General features: G+C 31.4%; 2 protein-coding genes across 4 annotated transcripts in view; both read left to right on the top strand.

The window, feature by feature from the left end:
• LOC140048512 (diacylglycerol kinase delta-like) overlaps nucleotides 1–1,616 on the top strand; it is a 61,754-nt gene extending 60,138 nt beyond the window's left edge. For all 3 annotated transcript variants that reach the window (XM_072093246.1, XM_072093247.1, XM_072093248.1), the window contains one exon: nucleotides 558–1,616. In XM_072093246.1, the coding sequence (XP_071949347.1) occupies nucleotides 558–692 (135 nt within the window). In that variant the 3' untranslated portion in view covers nucleotides 693–1,616. The remainder of the gene's footprint in view (nucleotides 1–557) is intronic.
• Nucleotides 1,617–6,652: 5,036 nt separating this feature from the next.
• On the top strand, nucleotides 6,653–16,558 carry LOC140048517 (glycerophosphodiester phosphodiesterase domain-containing protein 5-like). Its single transcript, XM_072093253.1, has 14 exons — nucleotides 6,653–6,711; nucleotides 8,681–8,859; nucleotides 9,857–9,960; nucleotides 10,442–10,535; nucleotides 10,877–11,035; nucleotides 11,376–11,466; nucleotides 11,688–11,833; nucleotides 12,061–12,143; nucleotides 12,670–12,820; nucleotides 12,981–13,202; nucleotides 13,674–13,834; nucleotides 14,025–14,172; nucleotides 14,626–14,708; nucleotides 15,248–16,558. Exons 2-14 carry the CDS (start codon nucleotides 8,734–8,736, stop codon nucleotides 15,501–15,503), a joined length of 1,824 nt encoding a protein of 607 aa, XP_071949354.1. The 5' UTR covers nucleotides 6,653–6,711; nucleotides 8,681–8,733; the 3' UTR covers nucleotides 15,504–16,558.
• The last annotated feature ends 776 nt before the right edge of the window (nucleotides 16,559–17,334 follow it).

Raw genomic sequence — 17,334 nt, forward strand, 5'->3', positions numbered from 1 at the left:
AAGTATAGTATAATGTGTTTCTTAACAACTATTCAATTACGAACTTGCCTTACAATTCTGATTTACGCATCTCTTAACATCTCTACACTGTCAAACTACTTTGACAAAAAAAGTATGATGTGCCCAAATATGATAGTGATAACCCAAATGTAGTATGACATCATCGTGTCCATATATGGGCACATCGCATTTTTTTGACACATAAAGTTTGATAGTGTAGACATAGCTTTATTCTAGTAATGTGCCTACTTTGTATGTCAATGTGAACTAGTTTATGTTTTCTGCAGTGGTTGTGTGCACAATTGAAGATGAAATGAATAATAATGATAATAATGTCACATTTGAAAGATGCTACACTTTAGAACTCGCACTTTAGTTTCACTTAAGCTCTGTCTACACTATCAAACTAGTTTGACAAAAATAAAGTGCGACGTGCCAAATATGGTAGTGATATGACATCACATTTTGTTGTCATATAAAGTTTTATAGTGTAGACAATGTTAAAGTGAGCAATGTAAAGTGAAAATTTGCCATAATAATGTTTATTTTCTGTACAGGATCTTGGTATTAGTAAAGTTGGACATATTAAACGAATACTTCAAGCAATTAAAGACTTAAATACCAAACATTTGGACCAGCATGTATATCCGCAAGCAGCAGGGACCAGCTCAACAAGTCATGCAACGCCATAAAAAAACAGTATCTCTATGAAGAGAATGAATTACTGGAAAACCCACTTGCAATATTTCTGATAGATTTTGTAGTTCATTTATGACTGAATTGTGAAGATAAAATTTTATACAGTATTTGAATAATACACATTTTTTATTTTTTATTATAGATCATAGAGATATTAATTATCATTAATAAAATCTCTATGATTAAATACAACCGGAAAAAAATCAAGATAAACTATGTTTTCGTAATTTGTTTAGGGAAACCCCTAAGAGGGAACTCACCCTCCATATGAGAACGAAATGCCCCACCTCCTGTCTTACCCACCAAACATGTGGAAAGGTGCAAATGTTACTCAACTAGAATACTCAATATTTTATCAACTCATATTGTACTGTAACCATTATTTTATTTTTTACAACAGATTAGTTACAATGTGATATTTTACTACACAACAGTTAGTGTTTATTAGTTATGTGGTATATTTTTTCACAACAGGTAGTGTTTATTAGCTAATATGGTATTTTTCTTCACAATGGATAATGTTTATTAGGTAATATGGTATATTTTTTCACAACAGATAGTGTTTATTTGTTATGTGGTATATATATCTTTATTTATATGTTGTGTGCAATCTGTGTGGAACTTTCTCTTTTACTGTGTAAGTGTACAGTAATAGAGTAATATATATTTATTTTATTTATACTTTAATTGTATCAAAACAGGTTTGATCACAAGTTTTAAATATGTGTACTTCACTAATCAGCAGTGTTTTATTTAATTGATAGTTCTGATTGGTGAATTGTTGTTAAAACATTCGACCAATAAGAAGTGATTATGTCATTGATAGGTCTGATTAGTGAATTGTTGTTTATAACATTCGACCAATTAGAAGTGTTTATGTAATTGATAGTTCTGATTAGTGAATTGCTGCTAAAACATTCGACCAATCAGAAGTGTTTATGTAATTGATAGTTCTGATTGGTGAATTGTTGTTAAAACATTTGATCAATCAGCAGTGTTTTATTTAATTGATAGTTCTGATTGGTGAATTGTTGTTAAAACATTCGACCAATAAGAAGTGATTATGTCATTGATAGGTCTGATTAGTGAATTGTTGTTTATAACATTCGACCAATTAGAAGTGTTTATGTAATTGATAGTTCTGATTAGTGAATTGCTGCTAAAACATTCGACCAATCAGAAGTGTTTATGTAATTGATAGTTCTGATTGGTGAATTGTTGTTAAAATATTTGATCAATCAGAAGTGTTTTATGTCATTGATAGGTCTGATTAGTGAATTGTTGTTTATATAACATTCGACCAATTAGAAGTGTTTATGTAATTGATAGTTCTGATTAGTGAATTGCTGCTAAAACATTCGACCAATCAGAAGTGTTTATGTAATTGATAGTTCTGATTGGTGAATTGTTGTTAAAACATTTGATCAATCAGAAGTGTTTTATGTAATTGATAGTGTGATTGGTGAATTGTTGTTAAAACATTTGATCAATCAGAAGTGTTATATGTAATTGATAGTTCTGATTAGTGAATTGCTGCTAAAACATTCGACCAATCAGAAGTGTTTATGTAATTGATAGTTCTGATTGGTGAATTGTTGTTAAAACATTTGATCAATCAGAAGTGTTTTATGTAATTGATAGTTCTGATTGGTGAATTGTTAAAACATTTGATCAATCAGAAGTGTTTTATGTAATTGATAGTTCTGATTGGTGAATTTCTGCTAAAACATTTGACCAATCAGAAGTGTTTATGTAATTGATAGTTCTAATTGGTGAATTGCTTGTCTAATCAGCACTGTGGAATTTACCTAATTGACCAATGAACAGCAACTAAATATCCATGAAACAATAAATTATGATTGTTTTACTTTGTTTTTACAAAAGGCAAACTATGTTTTACCATTTTAGTTTTAATGAGCAATTCTACTTTGTCTTATGCTGCACTTAATTCTTAATATCAAATATTTGATTGCATCATTCTTCAATTACCTTTACATACAATGGTCTCTCCCAAATGGACTCTAATATGTTGAATAACCATTTTTATCCTTTATTTCAGATGCTAATTTTTTTTAAAAGAACGAAAATAATAGTTTATTAAATTGATTGAGAAAAAATAATAATGGTGATAATATTTGACTTGTCAGCAATGAATCGGTGCAATACTGACAATCGTACCATTGTCATAGTAACCTCTTATCCTGTATGTTATTACTGATGATTATTTGAACTGAATCATAACAGTATTTAAAATGTTAAATACTACAATTTCTGCTGTTACCTTGTTACAATATGTATGTTTTAAAGTTTATGACACTGTTTATGCTAATGTTGACTGTTCCATTATCTTTAAGGGTGATAATTTTTGGGACAATGGTATAAGTTAAGTTGCAAACGACAATAAACCCCCTTGTTTATTGTAATAACTAATAAACGTCAAAACAATTTCGTCTCGCTAACATTGAAACCAGACGAAATTGTTTTCACCTTCATTTTTCTATTGTCTTTTATAAAGATGATATTGTTTAGTTTTAACTTTATAGTAAAAGAGAATTTAGTTTCTTTATTGTTATTTAAGTATTACAATGCTTTCAGCTTTCTAGGCCTATCGTAGTTTTCATAGTAGAGTTATTGTTTATTCACAGAGTGCAATATTAACTTGTTGTCAACTCAACTTTCAGACAATGTTTTTATCTGTTTGAAAGAATTCCTCAACATTTTGAGTACTGGTTTCAAACAGATCATAAATATTCATTAAATATGCTAATAAAAGTAATTTTGTTTCTAAAAACATTACAGAATGTTTTCTTTAGAAAAGAATCACTAATGAATATTCATTTTCTTATTCCTTATTTGTATATTTAATGAATATTCATGATCTGTTTGAAACTAGTACTCTTCAAAGAAGTGTTACTGTAATTACAGGTTCTTTAAGAGAATCGCTAATGAATATTCATTTTCTTATTCCTTATTTGTATATTTAATGAATATTCATGATTTGTTTAAAAGAGTACTCTTCAAAGAAGTGTTACTGTAATTACAGGTTCTTTAGAAGAGAATCACTAATGAATATTCATTTTCTTATTAGTATTTTTAATGAAAATTCATGACCACTAAATGGGCCTACTACATTTAATAAGCAGCTGTATATATTGTACTGTTGTAATTAATATTCATTATATCAACCAATGTAATGAATATTCATTTTCTTATTGGTATCTTTAATGAATATTCATGACCACTAAATGGACCTACTACATTCAATAAGCAGCTGTATGTATTGTACTGTTTTGTAATTAATATTCATTATATCAACCAATGTAATGAATATTCATTTTCTTATTGGTATCTTTAATGAATATTCATGACCACTAAATGGACCTACTACATTCAATAAGCAGCTGTATATATTGTACTGTTGTAATTAATATTCATTATATCAACCAATGTAATGAATATTCATTTTCTTATTAGTATTTTTAATGAATATTCATGACCACTAAATGGACCTACTACATTCAATAAGCAGCTGTATATATTGTACTGTTGTAATTAATATTCATTATATCAACCAATGTAATGAATATTCATTTTCTTATTGGTATCTTTAATGAATATTCATGACCACTAAATGGACCTACTACATTCAATAAGCAGCTGTATATATTGTACTGTTGTAATTAATATTCATTATATCAACCAATGTAATGAATATTTATTACTATTCATAAATATTACAAAATAACAATGAATATTTATTATCTTTTATACTTCTTTCATAATAATATATGTTTACAAAATGTGTAGTACTGATAAATATTTATGAGATATATTCAGAAAACCATTTGACGCGTGAACAAATGGACCGTTTTATATGATATTTTATGTGACTGTAGTTTAGAAATCTATGCACCAATTTCAAAGCTGAACTTATTTGAAAGCCTAGACGTACGAAAGAGAAGAAAATGCATTCTTATAAATAAACTATGTAAGATTAGTACTGTGTGTTACGGAAAACGTTGCAACGAGCGTTGACGTTTTTGGATCGTAGCACAGGCCTTAGTTTTTACGCCGTGTATGGTGAACAAAGCTGGTAGACCTTTCTATAGCTTTAGTTGCTATTGTATATGCAAATTGTACAGACAGTGTTGCCAACTTTATTACAGTCCGAAAAATGTAATCAAAATGTATCAATATTTCTATCAGTAAAACCTATCTTACCACTTTTTGGGAGTTAGGTTTTTTGAAATGTATTTACTGGATATCTAAATCCAACTTTGGTCTTTTTCCCTCTCAAATAGATCCATAATTGGTTGCTATCTATATCCTCAGAACATCTTCAATGTCTCGATTGTATGAAGTTGGCAGCATTTTAGTGTGTGTCATTAAATCGTCAGAATTCACCACAGATAGTGCATACATGACTACAGTAGAACGACTTGAAGACACCTTAAGCTCTGTCCACACTATCAAACTAGTTTTGTGATGTGCCCAAATATGGTAGTGATATGACATCATCCTGTCCACATATGGGCACATCACATTTTTTTATCACATAAAATTTGATAATGTAGACAGAGCTTTAGTATTGTCCACTGAGTGGGAGTTCTTTAAAAAAACCAAGGCACACTGAGCTCACCTTGCCAAGATAGGAACTCGTAACAGTTCTTTGATCTTAGGTCTGGCTGCGACAAATACCGACAGTACTATTCTATATTCAGTACATATTCTCTGCGGCTTGCGATGTCTGTTAAAGGGAACGGAACTGATTTTGTCGCAGCCACATCCTCAGCATCCTGTTGTTAGATTCCCTTGAAATAACATACATTTCTCCTTGTTCTTTTCAAGGGAAAGTGTCCTCTTAATAAGGGTGTCCCAAAAAGGGGGTGTCCCAAGATGGTTGACCCAAAAGGGGTGTCCCAAGATGGTTGACCCAAAAGGGAGTGTCCCAAGATGGTTGACCCAAAAGGGATGTCCCAAGATGGTTGACCCAAAAGGGGTGTCCCAAGAGGGTTGACCCAAAAGGGAGTGTCCCAAGATGGTTGACCCAAAAGGGGTGTCCCTATAAGTTTGATGTTCTACTGTGTTTCATTCAATGTACATTCTGTGGTGTATTATGTTTACTTATTCATTGTCGTCCTAAGTGTTTCTAGTACTAATAGTACTTTATGCTTAATATGTACTTTTTGCTATCGATTTTGTAAAATTTGGGATCAAGACAGTTTTTCACTTATTTTGTACAATTTCTAATTTTGTATGGTGTGACATAAACACATGGGGGCGCAGTTTAGTTCCCAAAACGAGTCAATTTCTAATATTGTATTAATGGATTGAATTGTTAAAAGAAAAAAAAATGTAATTTTGTTAGCAATTACTAAATTAAAGCATAGTATGAATTATATATTATATTTAATATATTTTTTATGATTTGTATTTAGATTGTGATCTAGTCATCAATATGCCCAGAACATAATTTTTCTTTTTATAAGAAACAACATTTTATGGTGTCAAAAGCATCATGTTTTTTTGCCTCTTATTTAATCTTTTAATTTTATTGATAACTATTTGTTGAAATATGCTTTCTTTGACAAATATATTTTTCATTATTTATTAATATGCCTAATGATACAAAGATGTTTTAAATAAATTATTCAAAAAATGATTTACTTGGTTTTTTGTGCTTTTGTTTGTTGATGATGACACGTGACATTTACACAGTTACTATAATCTATATATAAATTATTAATTTTGACCTGAAAGAGACATTAAATAATACAAATTATAAATATCAATCAGAGGGCTTCTTTTATGAGTGCGAACAATTCTGCACAGTATAATTTATATTACACACCTTAGTAGTATATAGTTACGTAATAATACCAGTAGTGCGATTGGACCGACCGCAAATGTGCGAATAATTACATCCACTGAAATGATAGGATCAAAATCATCATAATGGTAGTTTTAGTAACGTGAGGTTCCTTTTTGACATTCCGTTTGTTTCTACCACCAGTAAGTTAAAATTGTAGATTAACTAGACTAGCCAGTTAAAAGTTATCAATGTTATTTAGGTATATTTAGTAATCTTTAGAAATCAACTGCAGTGTTTAAAATGTTAGTTTTACTTGGTGAAAAAGGTAGGCCTAGCTATGGCTATATGCTAAGGCCTACTAGCTAGTAGTGTAGAGTAGTGACAGGCAGTGATGTTGACGTAGCGTAGCATACGGTGAGTCGGAATGCGTTGGTGAATCAGTGACTGGTTTGAGTAGGACGACCTATATTTTGTTTGTGTGACTTGCGTGGGTAGAATTTAATTTGTGATTTTGATGAAATTACTAAATATAGGTATAATATTATTATTAATAAATACTGTCAAGCCAAACCAAGCAACATAGTTTTGTACAGCGATCAATTAAATTATTTCTCAATAATTGAAGCAAATATTAATATTAATTTTTATATTTTATAATATATCGTAGTAGAGTAGAATATGTATGTTGTATGTATTTAGCAAATGTATGCTTACTCCAATTTTTCTAATAAATAACCGTATGTAGTAACATAACATTAACAGCAGAGTTTACAATAACAATTTTTGTGGGTCATGTAATGAACCCTCCAAGAAAATTACACAGGCAATAAAAACCAATAAAAACATTTGTATTACAGCTCTCCATACAAAAAATACAAAAAGTTTATTTTACTGCGACCAGAATAAAAAGGCGACCAACTCCATCTATGTGTGTGTACATAATATATTATATTGTATATCTATTTATTATTTTACTAATAATTGTCAATCTTCAAGAAGAATTTCTGTTGTTATTTTATGATGATGATGGACAAATAAAGCATTTCAGTATTCAGTATCTGTCGACCATAATTTTAGTTGCTTCTCTCATTCATTCACTACAGTACAGCCAGTAATATTTGTGACACATGGAAGAAATTAAAGTTTGACATTTCTGTCCGAGACCGGTTGGAGACCTTAAATTTAAATCAGTTTGTAGTGCAGAAGTCTGGATGTACAGCATTATCGGCTAACAATCCCTTATTATAATGTCCCATATGTAAAGCTGATTATAGCACAATTATTTTGGGTGTATCGAAAGCAAAAACCTCGAAAATAAAGACCCTACTGAAAGATAGTTGATAGAGAGTACACGAAATACGACCAAAACAAAATCAATGATAATACCTTACATTTACAGATTCTATAATGATTTTGATTTTAATCGTGTTGTTTATAAAAAAAAATGACTACCTGCTTATTAACATGCGTTTTCGTTCCTGATATTTAAAGTACGGTATTAACATGATAAGTGGTTATTTAGATGATTCCTTATCTGATTTGCAATGTTTATCTTTGATAAGTTTATCAGAATCTGCCGGTTTATATAGAAACATCAGATTATCTTTGCTAAAGGTTATGTAAACAAGCCAAAAGAATCTAATAATGACTGTACATAAAATAATTGACTTAGCTATGTTTATAGTTTCTGATTTCAAACTAGTTTTAAAGCTATGTCTATACCCTCAAACTTTATGTGACAAAAAAATGTGAAGTGTCCATATATGGATATGATGATGTCATATCACTACCATATTGGGCCTTATCACTACTATATTTAGGCACATCACATTTTGTTGTCACATAAAGTTTGATAGTGTAGACAGAGCTTAATTGTTTTGATTTCACGTCGGTAGAGGAATATTTTAAGAGAGTTTGCCAAAGACCTCGTCACAATAAGACATGTAATTTAGCAATTTTAACTCTTTCTCTGGATTTGGTTTTATATGACATAACATTACTATTACAATTTCACACATTTCTCATTCAATTTCAGCTTATTCATAGAACTGTACGGCCAATCCTAGTTCTTTTTTTTTAATCATGTTTTTAAAATCATTTATTTAATAGTGGTTAATCTGGTATGTTTGTACCTTGTCATTGCAAGCAATTATTCTTTTTGTCTTTTAGAATCAGGGAGAGCTTGAGAAATAACTAAAGAAATACCTCGCCATTTGGCGAATATGGTTTCTCATATCAAACTAGAGAACCAACAAAAATATAAAAACCATGCATGTTTGTCATGCATCACTGGGTTGTATGGGTGTCGATGGAAACGCTATCGGCAGTCCACTGAACCAACAACAATGGTAAGTAAGAAAATCATGTTTCATATTTAACATAATATAACAACATTAGTAGATGGTCTACATGCAAATATAATTAATAATATAGTTCTTATATAGCGCTTATTGCACAATGCTTCTAAGTGCTTCACATTATTACCCCGGTTATTTATTAGATCAATCACACATAGAAACATACTCCCATAATGCAGCTAATAATAAGGATGGAGGTAATTACTTCCATGTAATAAGCTAGTAATCAGCGCAATGTTGTGTCTTGATCTAACCGGTACCCATTTATACACCTGGGTGAGAGAGGCAAACGTAAGTGTCTTTCCTACAGGTAAAGCTCTGTCTACACTATCAAACTAGTTTGACAAAAAAAGTATGTTGTGCCCAAATATGGTAGTGATATGCTTAAATATGGTTGATATGACATAATGTCCATTTATGGGCAATCACCTTTTTTGTCACATAAAGTTTAATAGTGTAGACAGAGCTTTAGGATACAGGCAACGCTTAGTGTTATAAGTATCAATCCCATCTCATATTTCAAGTCAGCACAATACGTGATGTACACATTATATCTACTATTGTAGTAATCTTTATTGTGTCTATACCATATGCCACCAATTTGTTGATGATGATGAGAAAGAAGTGTTTTATTACGATGTACTAAATGTCAGTCAAAAAACATGTTGAAAGAGTTAATTAACATTGATTGTTGAAATTAAGTTAGTAGTGTTATTATGATTTATAGTTTAACATGAAAACAGTATGTTTTATCCATCAGTACTAAAAGGATGGATTAAACATGTCATCATTATTATCTAAATTAATTACAAAAAATACTGAAATTTAAAAATACTGTATTTACTAATTTTAAAAATATATATCTAATTTAAACTTCTTTAAATTTAAATTAATTATAAAAAAATACTGAAATTTAAAAATATTTACTAATTTTACAAATATCGAATTTTAACTTAATATCCTAATATCCTTTTTTGTTTGTTTTTAGGTGGAAGTGGCGTTCTTTATTATCTTAATTATAGCATTTATGTTGATGGCTATATTATTCTATTTTTGGTTTGTAGCTGGCAATGACGCAAATGATATCAATTGGTAACGTATACATATTAAATTAATGAAATCAATTAATACAGTACTAGTAATAGTTTAATGATAATGACAGTGAAATCTGTGCCTTGATAAATTGACAAAAAAAAGCAAAACAGATTATTTAAATCCAATTGGGTAAGCTACTGATGCCATCAATGGTAAATATACGCATAAACAGACAATATAAAGACATAATAGAAAATTACAATTAAGTGCAATTTTAATATCAATTGGGAGGGCAGAAAATTGGTTAATATTGACGAGAGAGGGAGAATGGGGAACACTGTCACCCCTTACATCTCATAATCAATCTGCAATGATTGAAGTTTGAAAATAAAACCACTTCACCCAGTAAACAATAATGATAAAATCTATTTCTAGACTTATTTTGACCACCATCCACATTTATAAATGAAATATATGTATTATTTGTGGAAAATATGAACAATCAATGATTATTAATTATTAAATTAAACTTTTCTAGGTATTTGTGGACAGATTTGCATAGTTGGTTTAACTGGTACTTGCTTCTCTTCACCTTGACAACTCTTGTATTTTCTTATATTTCTTTCTTAATAGTAAGTTTTTTTGTTTGTTTTTGTTCATAAAAATTTTGTGTAAAGCTCTGTCCACACTATCAAACTAGTTTGACAACAAAAGTGTGATGTGACAAATATGGTAGTGATATGGTCAAATATGGTAGTGATATGGTCAAATATGGTAGTGATATATGGTCAAATATGGTAGTGATATAACATCATCATGTCCATATATGGGCACATCACATTTTTTGGCACATAAATTTGATAGTGTGGACAAGGCTTTACTGTAGTACATAAACAATACCATTGTATATAAATTGAAGGCATAATACTGCGTTATGTAAAAGCTTTTAAACTTTTAAAACATGTTATTTCAGATTTTTGGAATATTTCATATTTTTCTTGGACAACAAGTTCATTTACATGTGATTCACAAGATCTTGGTCATAGCCACCATAGTGGGCGCTGTTGCTGCAATTATCATTATCACAACAATTTGGCAGGATGAATGGCAACTACTATATAAATCATTACAGGTAAATCGATACTGTCAAAGGTCAATGCTGGGTCACCTCATTTTATAAGGTCACCTGGGGTAAATGTCAACCATACTATAAGGAAACTTGTGGTATATGGTCACCTACAGTAAAAGTCACCCATGCTATAAGATCTGGGTATGTGGTCACCTTGTTAAAAAGTCACTTGTGATATAAGGTCACCATGGTAAAAGGTCACTCATGACATAAGGTCATCCATGGTAATCTAGGGTGCTTGTACTATAGGTTAGGGCAAACCAAAACTACCAAAGCACATTTAGTTTGTTGTACCTAATTAAAACACTATAATGATTTTTAATGATAACATTTTTTTGTGTAGATATCAGCACCAATACTTCAACTTGTTACTGTGGTTCTGCTTACACTTCTCACATGGCCTTTTGCTAAGTTATTCTTTAAATCATCCCCAGGTAATTTACATTTCTCCTAACAAGCAATATAATTTATAATTAATGATAATAATCAATAATGATGGAGATCCTGAGATGATCTGATACTAGTGGTTTTTTTTTATGTCTGCCTTTTTTATTTAAACTTATTTATGCAATTGGTTTTGTAACTATAGACGTCCGTTTCCGAAATAAAAGTAAAATGAAGAAATAATCAAACATAACTTTGTTGTTTTTCTCAGGTTTTCAAATTCTACAGCTTACCATATACCTTGTTGTGCTGATATTTATATACCTTAGCCCGCTCTTGATTCACAATCCTTGCTTTATATCGTCGGATGAGCTACCGATTAGGCCACGCATCTTGGCGCATAGAGGCCTTCAACAGGTACTTATTTTAAATACTTATCCATATTTTGACTACATTCTGTATTAATAATTAATATGTCTTAGTTTACTTGATTACTAAAGCCTTGATCACACTGGACTTAATTTTGTCAAATTTGAACAGAGTTGCTGCCTTATTTCCAGTGCGAACAAGGCTTAAGCCAAGAAATTCAATTATTATATCAGTATAAAGTGTTTGTTGCATTGTCATATTTATCTATTTTGTAGCTAGCACCTGAAAACACTAGGGTAGCTTTTGAACAGGCGCTGAAATATAATGTATTTGGTTTGGAAAGTGACGTGTCAATAAGGTAAGTAATTGTACACTAGTATTCCCTAAGTTACTGAAAAAAGTGTAATGTATTAAAAAACGCTATTTTCTGACCGATTTTTTATAAATGAGTTTTTGGAAAGTTTTTCCTTATTTTCCCTGTTTTTTTTAATGTAATCACTTTCAATTAAACATACTTAAACATAATATAAGCTGAGAAAGTCTGAGTGGAGGTCCACTTTAAGCTGCCTTACAGGTATTTGTTCATGTACAATTACAATATGAGAGTTGTATACTTATGTAGAACCACCTAAAGAGGACACCTTAAGGGCCCATCAAAGTGTCCCCTGAATAAGGGTGTCCCTTAAATAGGGGTTGGTCATAGTTTTAAAACATATTTCCCTTTATTTGTTTACACAGCAAAGTGTCCCCTTGATGGAGGTGTGACAACTGTGTAATTCTGGTACTACTCCTTTGTTTCTAAATATAACATAACTTGTATTAATTAATATACAGTTTAATAACAATAAATATGTTACATTATTAATGATCATTTCATTTCTTAGTTGGGATGGTGTACCATTCCTGATGCATGATTCCAATCTTGCAAGGACAACAAATGTAAAAGAGATGTTTCCCAGTCGAGAATGGGAACTTGCAAGCACCTTTAACATCTCGGATCTTAAAGAACTAGATGCGGGATCCTGGTTTATTGAGGTAAAACCAACTCATAAACATTCATTTCTTGATTATTAATAGTAGGATGTAGACATTTCCATATTTTCCCTGTTTTTTATTTATGTAATCACTTTCAATACAGTATATAGTAGTAAATACAATGTGCAATACTTTAACATAAATTATGTTTTGGTTTCAGCGTGATCCTTTCCGTACAGTAAAATCAATTCCCGACGATATCAAAAACACGTTTCCGAACCAGAAGATTCTGAAGTATGAGGAGTTATTAAACATAGCAATGATGAATAACAAAAGTGTTCTGTTTGACATTCGTCAGCCGCCGTCATATCATCCATACTATTCAACATGGTTAGAACTTGTTGTTAATACGACGCTTAAGTCTGGTATTAAACAAGATCAGGTTAGAAAGTTTTGTATTTTACTATAGAACCTCTATTAAGGGGACACCTTCTGGACCCAACAAAGTGTCCTCTATTAGAGGTGTCCCTTGAATAGGGGTGTCCCCTTAAAAGGGGTGTCCCCTTAATAGAGGTGTCCCCTGAATAGGGGTGTCCCCTGAATAGAGGTGTCCCCTGAATAGGAGTGTCCCCTTAATAGAGGTGTCCCTTCAATAGGGGTGTCCCCTTAATAGAGGTGTCCCTTCAATAGGGGTGTCCCCTTAATAGAGGTGTCCCCTGAATAGAGGTGTCCCTTGAATACAGGTTGTCCCTGAATAGAGGTTTGCCATAGTGTTACAGCATATGTTTCCCTGTTTCATGAGAAAGTTTTTAGGGGTGTGTGCGAATTGAGTGGTTATACAGTACTGTATTTTTGTTGTTTTATATGTATTTCCATTCTCTACTTCTTTACATCATCCTATCTTGAATATTAGGTATGGTGGTTACCGGAAACAAATAGATCTTGGGTTGAAGAACAGGCGCCAGGTTTTATACAGACACTTGAGGGCGCTAAATACAGCATTGAAGTAATGCAAGAAAAGAATCTGAGTCAAGTCAATGCTGCATTTTATGAAATAGAAGATGAACAAATAAGGTAGTTTGAAATAATTGTTAAAATAATTGTTTGTTACAGATGTTAATTTTCAATCAGCATCAATTTATAACTAAGGATATGTACAAATATGTCATCAAATAGTTATGGAAAAAGAAAGCCTCATGTCTCAATGTTACGCCAGTGATAATAAGGTTGATCATAACACAATTTAATTATTGATATTTTTAAGGTCTTTCAAGAATGCGAGTATAAATAGTTCAGTGTATGTAGTGAATAAGTGGTGGTTGTTCTCAGTGTATTGGTGTGTTGGTGCGCACTCAGTTACATCTGGTTCACCTCAACTACTACAGGATGTATCTTCACCTGCTTGGTATCTAGTAAGTATGTTCTCAACATTTAAGACGGGACTCAATTTCTGTATTTACAATGATCTTATTTGTCCCTTGAGCGACTTTTCTTCACAACTTGCCACACAAGTATACAGTTGTTGAGTGGAAAATTCATGAAATGAGAGCACACACAGAATGACAGTTAGACTCAATAGCTTCATATTGTACGTGCTGTGAAAAACAAAATGTTGCTATTATCTCATGTTATTGTTATGGTCATTGTGATCATTGTCATCATCAGTAATGCTCTGTCTACACTATCAAACTTTATGTGACAACAAATTGTGATGTACCCAAATATGGTAGGGATATGACATCTTCATGTCCATATATGGGCATATCACATTTTTTTGTCACATAAAGTTTAAAAGTGTAGACAGAGCTTTACAGCCCTTGACCTTTGTGAGCATTTAATCATGAGTTCTACCTTATTTTTGACAGGATCCATCAATCTACCTCATCATCTGGACTGTTGTAGATGGAGTCTCAATTCTCTGTGTTCTTATTATATTTGTTATTCAAAGGTAAAGTCATTCCTTTGCTGTTTGGGGTTTTACAACTATGCGGCTTTGCTTTCATTATGCTTTTCAATGCGCTGTTCACACAGGATGTAAAATTAGAAATGTACATACATAAAAGCTGAAAGTAATGTGTTATTTTCTATTATTTAAAAGTCGAAGAAAGTCAGGTCTCTGGTCCATTCTATTGTTGCCATAGATTGACTGGTCCTTACATCTATTTACTAATAAATTGCTGGGTATAGGTGCTGAAATGCTGGCTGCCGTTGGTCCATTGGGCCTAATCAAAAACTAAAGATCCGGACCAATAGTAAATATGTTCTAAACTGTGCACTACTATTATTATTAGTAGTAGTATTATGCAGCTTGAGAGATGATGGTAGTTGGCTTCTCCTTTTGTAAGACATCTCTAAACATTTGCTGCAACAATTCTCTTTACCTTCTGTGTATCTGTAGTTGATCTTATTTCTGTGCTCAGAATCTTTTTCAAGAGTATCCCATTATGAATTTGTTAGTAATCTTTTTCTTTTTGTTTCGTTTTTAAGGTTGCAAAATCCTAGTAGAATTGCAGACCAAGAGACTGTCTCTATCAACATGCAAAGAAAACGCTACAACAGCGGACGAACACCAGATGATGTTAACCCATTGTACGACCTGCAAGGTAACTCAGCAGCTGCTAATGGTACCACAATACCAGCACCATTAGCAGCCACAGCCGCCGCCGATGGCGATCAGTCCATACTTGTGGAGAATCAGGTTGTAGAACAAGGGGCGTACAATGAGGTGAAATTACAGATGTAATCAGAAAATGGGAACACAATTATTGCTTTATGTTGTGATAGAAGGTGCTTTGATAAATACCACCTTATTTCTGCTGCCAAAATTGCCAAATTAAAATTCAATTAAATGCCAAAAAAAAACACATTATTGCAGTTAATAAAAGCAGCTTTAAAATTTATTTTTAGATTTTCTACCCTACATAACATGAGTGCCATGAACATTAAGTACCCACCATTTTTTAAATAAATATATACCTGCGGTCAGTTTGCCCTACTTACTTCATAAAAAAAAAATTAATGATTTTCAAAATAACTTAAGAAAATATTTGTGCATATTTTTTTCATTAAATAAATGACTTATGGAAAAAGATTGATAAATGCCATCCCTGATATATAATAGTAAATCTGTTTTTGCTTGGTTGCTTTGATACGCTTGACTACATTTGACATGCTTGGCTGCACTTGACACACTTGACTGCCCTTGACACTTCCGCATAGATCAAGTGCTCTATGCAAGTACAGAACAATGAAAAAGGGTAGTTTTATAAGTTTATTAGCTTAAACAAATGTTTTCACATCACCACAACAATATTATTCAATTTATTTAGATAAGATTAATTAGTATTTATTTTGTTATTGCAATTTAAATATCATATTATTGTTTCAGTTTGTGGTTAATTCATGTACCTTTAATTTTCTGCCTATTAATTTATTGGCCTTAAGAATATATAAATATACAAATTAGACAGGTATAGAAAAACTCCAAACAGGCCAGTGATATTACAGGGGCTGATCCAGGAACGTGGCAGAAATATCAAATAGTAGTCTATGGTTTTATTTTAGCTGTCTGAAGCGGGAGTGCACGTCCCTAGCGCTGATCCGCCTCTGTAATACTGAAAATGATTTAAGGTATAAGATATTACCAACATGTAAGGGTGTTAGTAAGAGCTGACTTAGACAGAGTGGTAAATAAGACTAAGAGGTTCTTAAAACTCAAAACTGAAATTTCCTATAAATAATATAAGGAATTAAACTGAAATATGTATTTTATTATAATTAATTTTTCATGAAAATTAGAATAATTATTATTTTGATATTAATATTTATTATTTAAATATTATTTATTATTTATTTAACTTTTAAACAAAATATTTTCTTTTATCATAAATACTTAAGTCATTTTAATCAAACGGTATTTATAATTAACCTCATTTATAATGTATTCAGATGTATTTAATTGTTTGTATGTATATTTAGATTTGTTTTTAGAGAGAATCGTATCAGGCTCAGCTCAGGGAGGTGATTGTTGGGAAGGGTGTTAATTCATTAGTTTCTCATTTCATATTATTTAAGGCAGAGTGTGTAGAAATATTTATTTTAAATTTCAATCAAGAAATTAGAAATGATCAACACCAAAGCATATGAAATTGTGCCTCCTGTAGCAAGCAGTCTTGTACACTAAGTGTATGTACCATTTCATACATTGAATACTCGCAGCATCTTAATAATAACAGCTAGAAAAATGAATACTACCATATTTGGGCATATCACTACCATATTTGGGCATATCACTACCATATTTGGGCATATCACTACCATATTTGGGCATATCACTACCATATTTGGGCATATCACTACCATATTTGGGCATATCACTACCATATTCGGACATATCACTACCATATTTTGGTAGTTTGATAGTGTAGACAGAGCTTTAGTGAATTATCATTGTTGTATTGATATGTTATATCTCGTAGTTTCTTCAACATAGCGTTTAATCAAAAGTGAGAGTTTTAAATTTGCTGAATATTTAGAATAATATGCACAAAATGTGCCTTAGTTGTAATGTAACC

Source organism: Antedon mediterranea, chromosome 5 (assembly GCF_964355755.1).
Source record: "Antedon mediterranea chromosome 5, ecAntMedi1.1, whole genome shotgun sequence".
Lineage (NCBI taxonomy): Eukaryota > Metazoa > Echinodermata > Crinoidea > Comatulida > Antedonidae > Antedon > Antedon mediterranea.

Coding starts and splice junctions, on each gene's coding strand:
- LOC140048517 (XM_072093253.1), top strand. CDS start 8,734: ATGGTTTCTCATATCAAACTAGAGAACCAACAAAAATATAAAAACCAT. Junction 12,821..12,980: donor CGGGATCCTGGTTTATTGAG/GTAAAACCAACT, acceptor TTTTGGTTTCAG/CGTGATCCTTTCCGTACAGT. Junction 13,203..13,673: donor CTGGTATTAAACAAGATCAG/GTTAGAAAGTTT, acceptor CTTGAATATTAG/GTATGGTGGTTACCGGAAAC.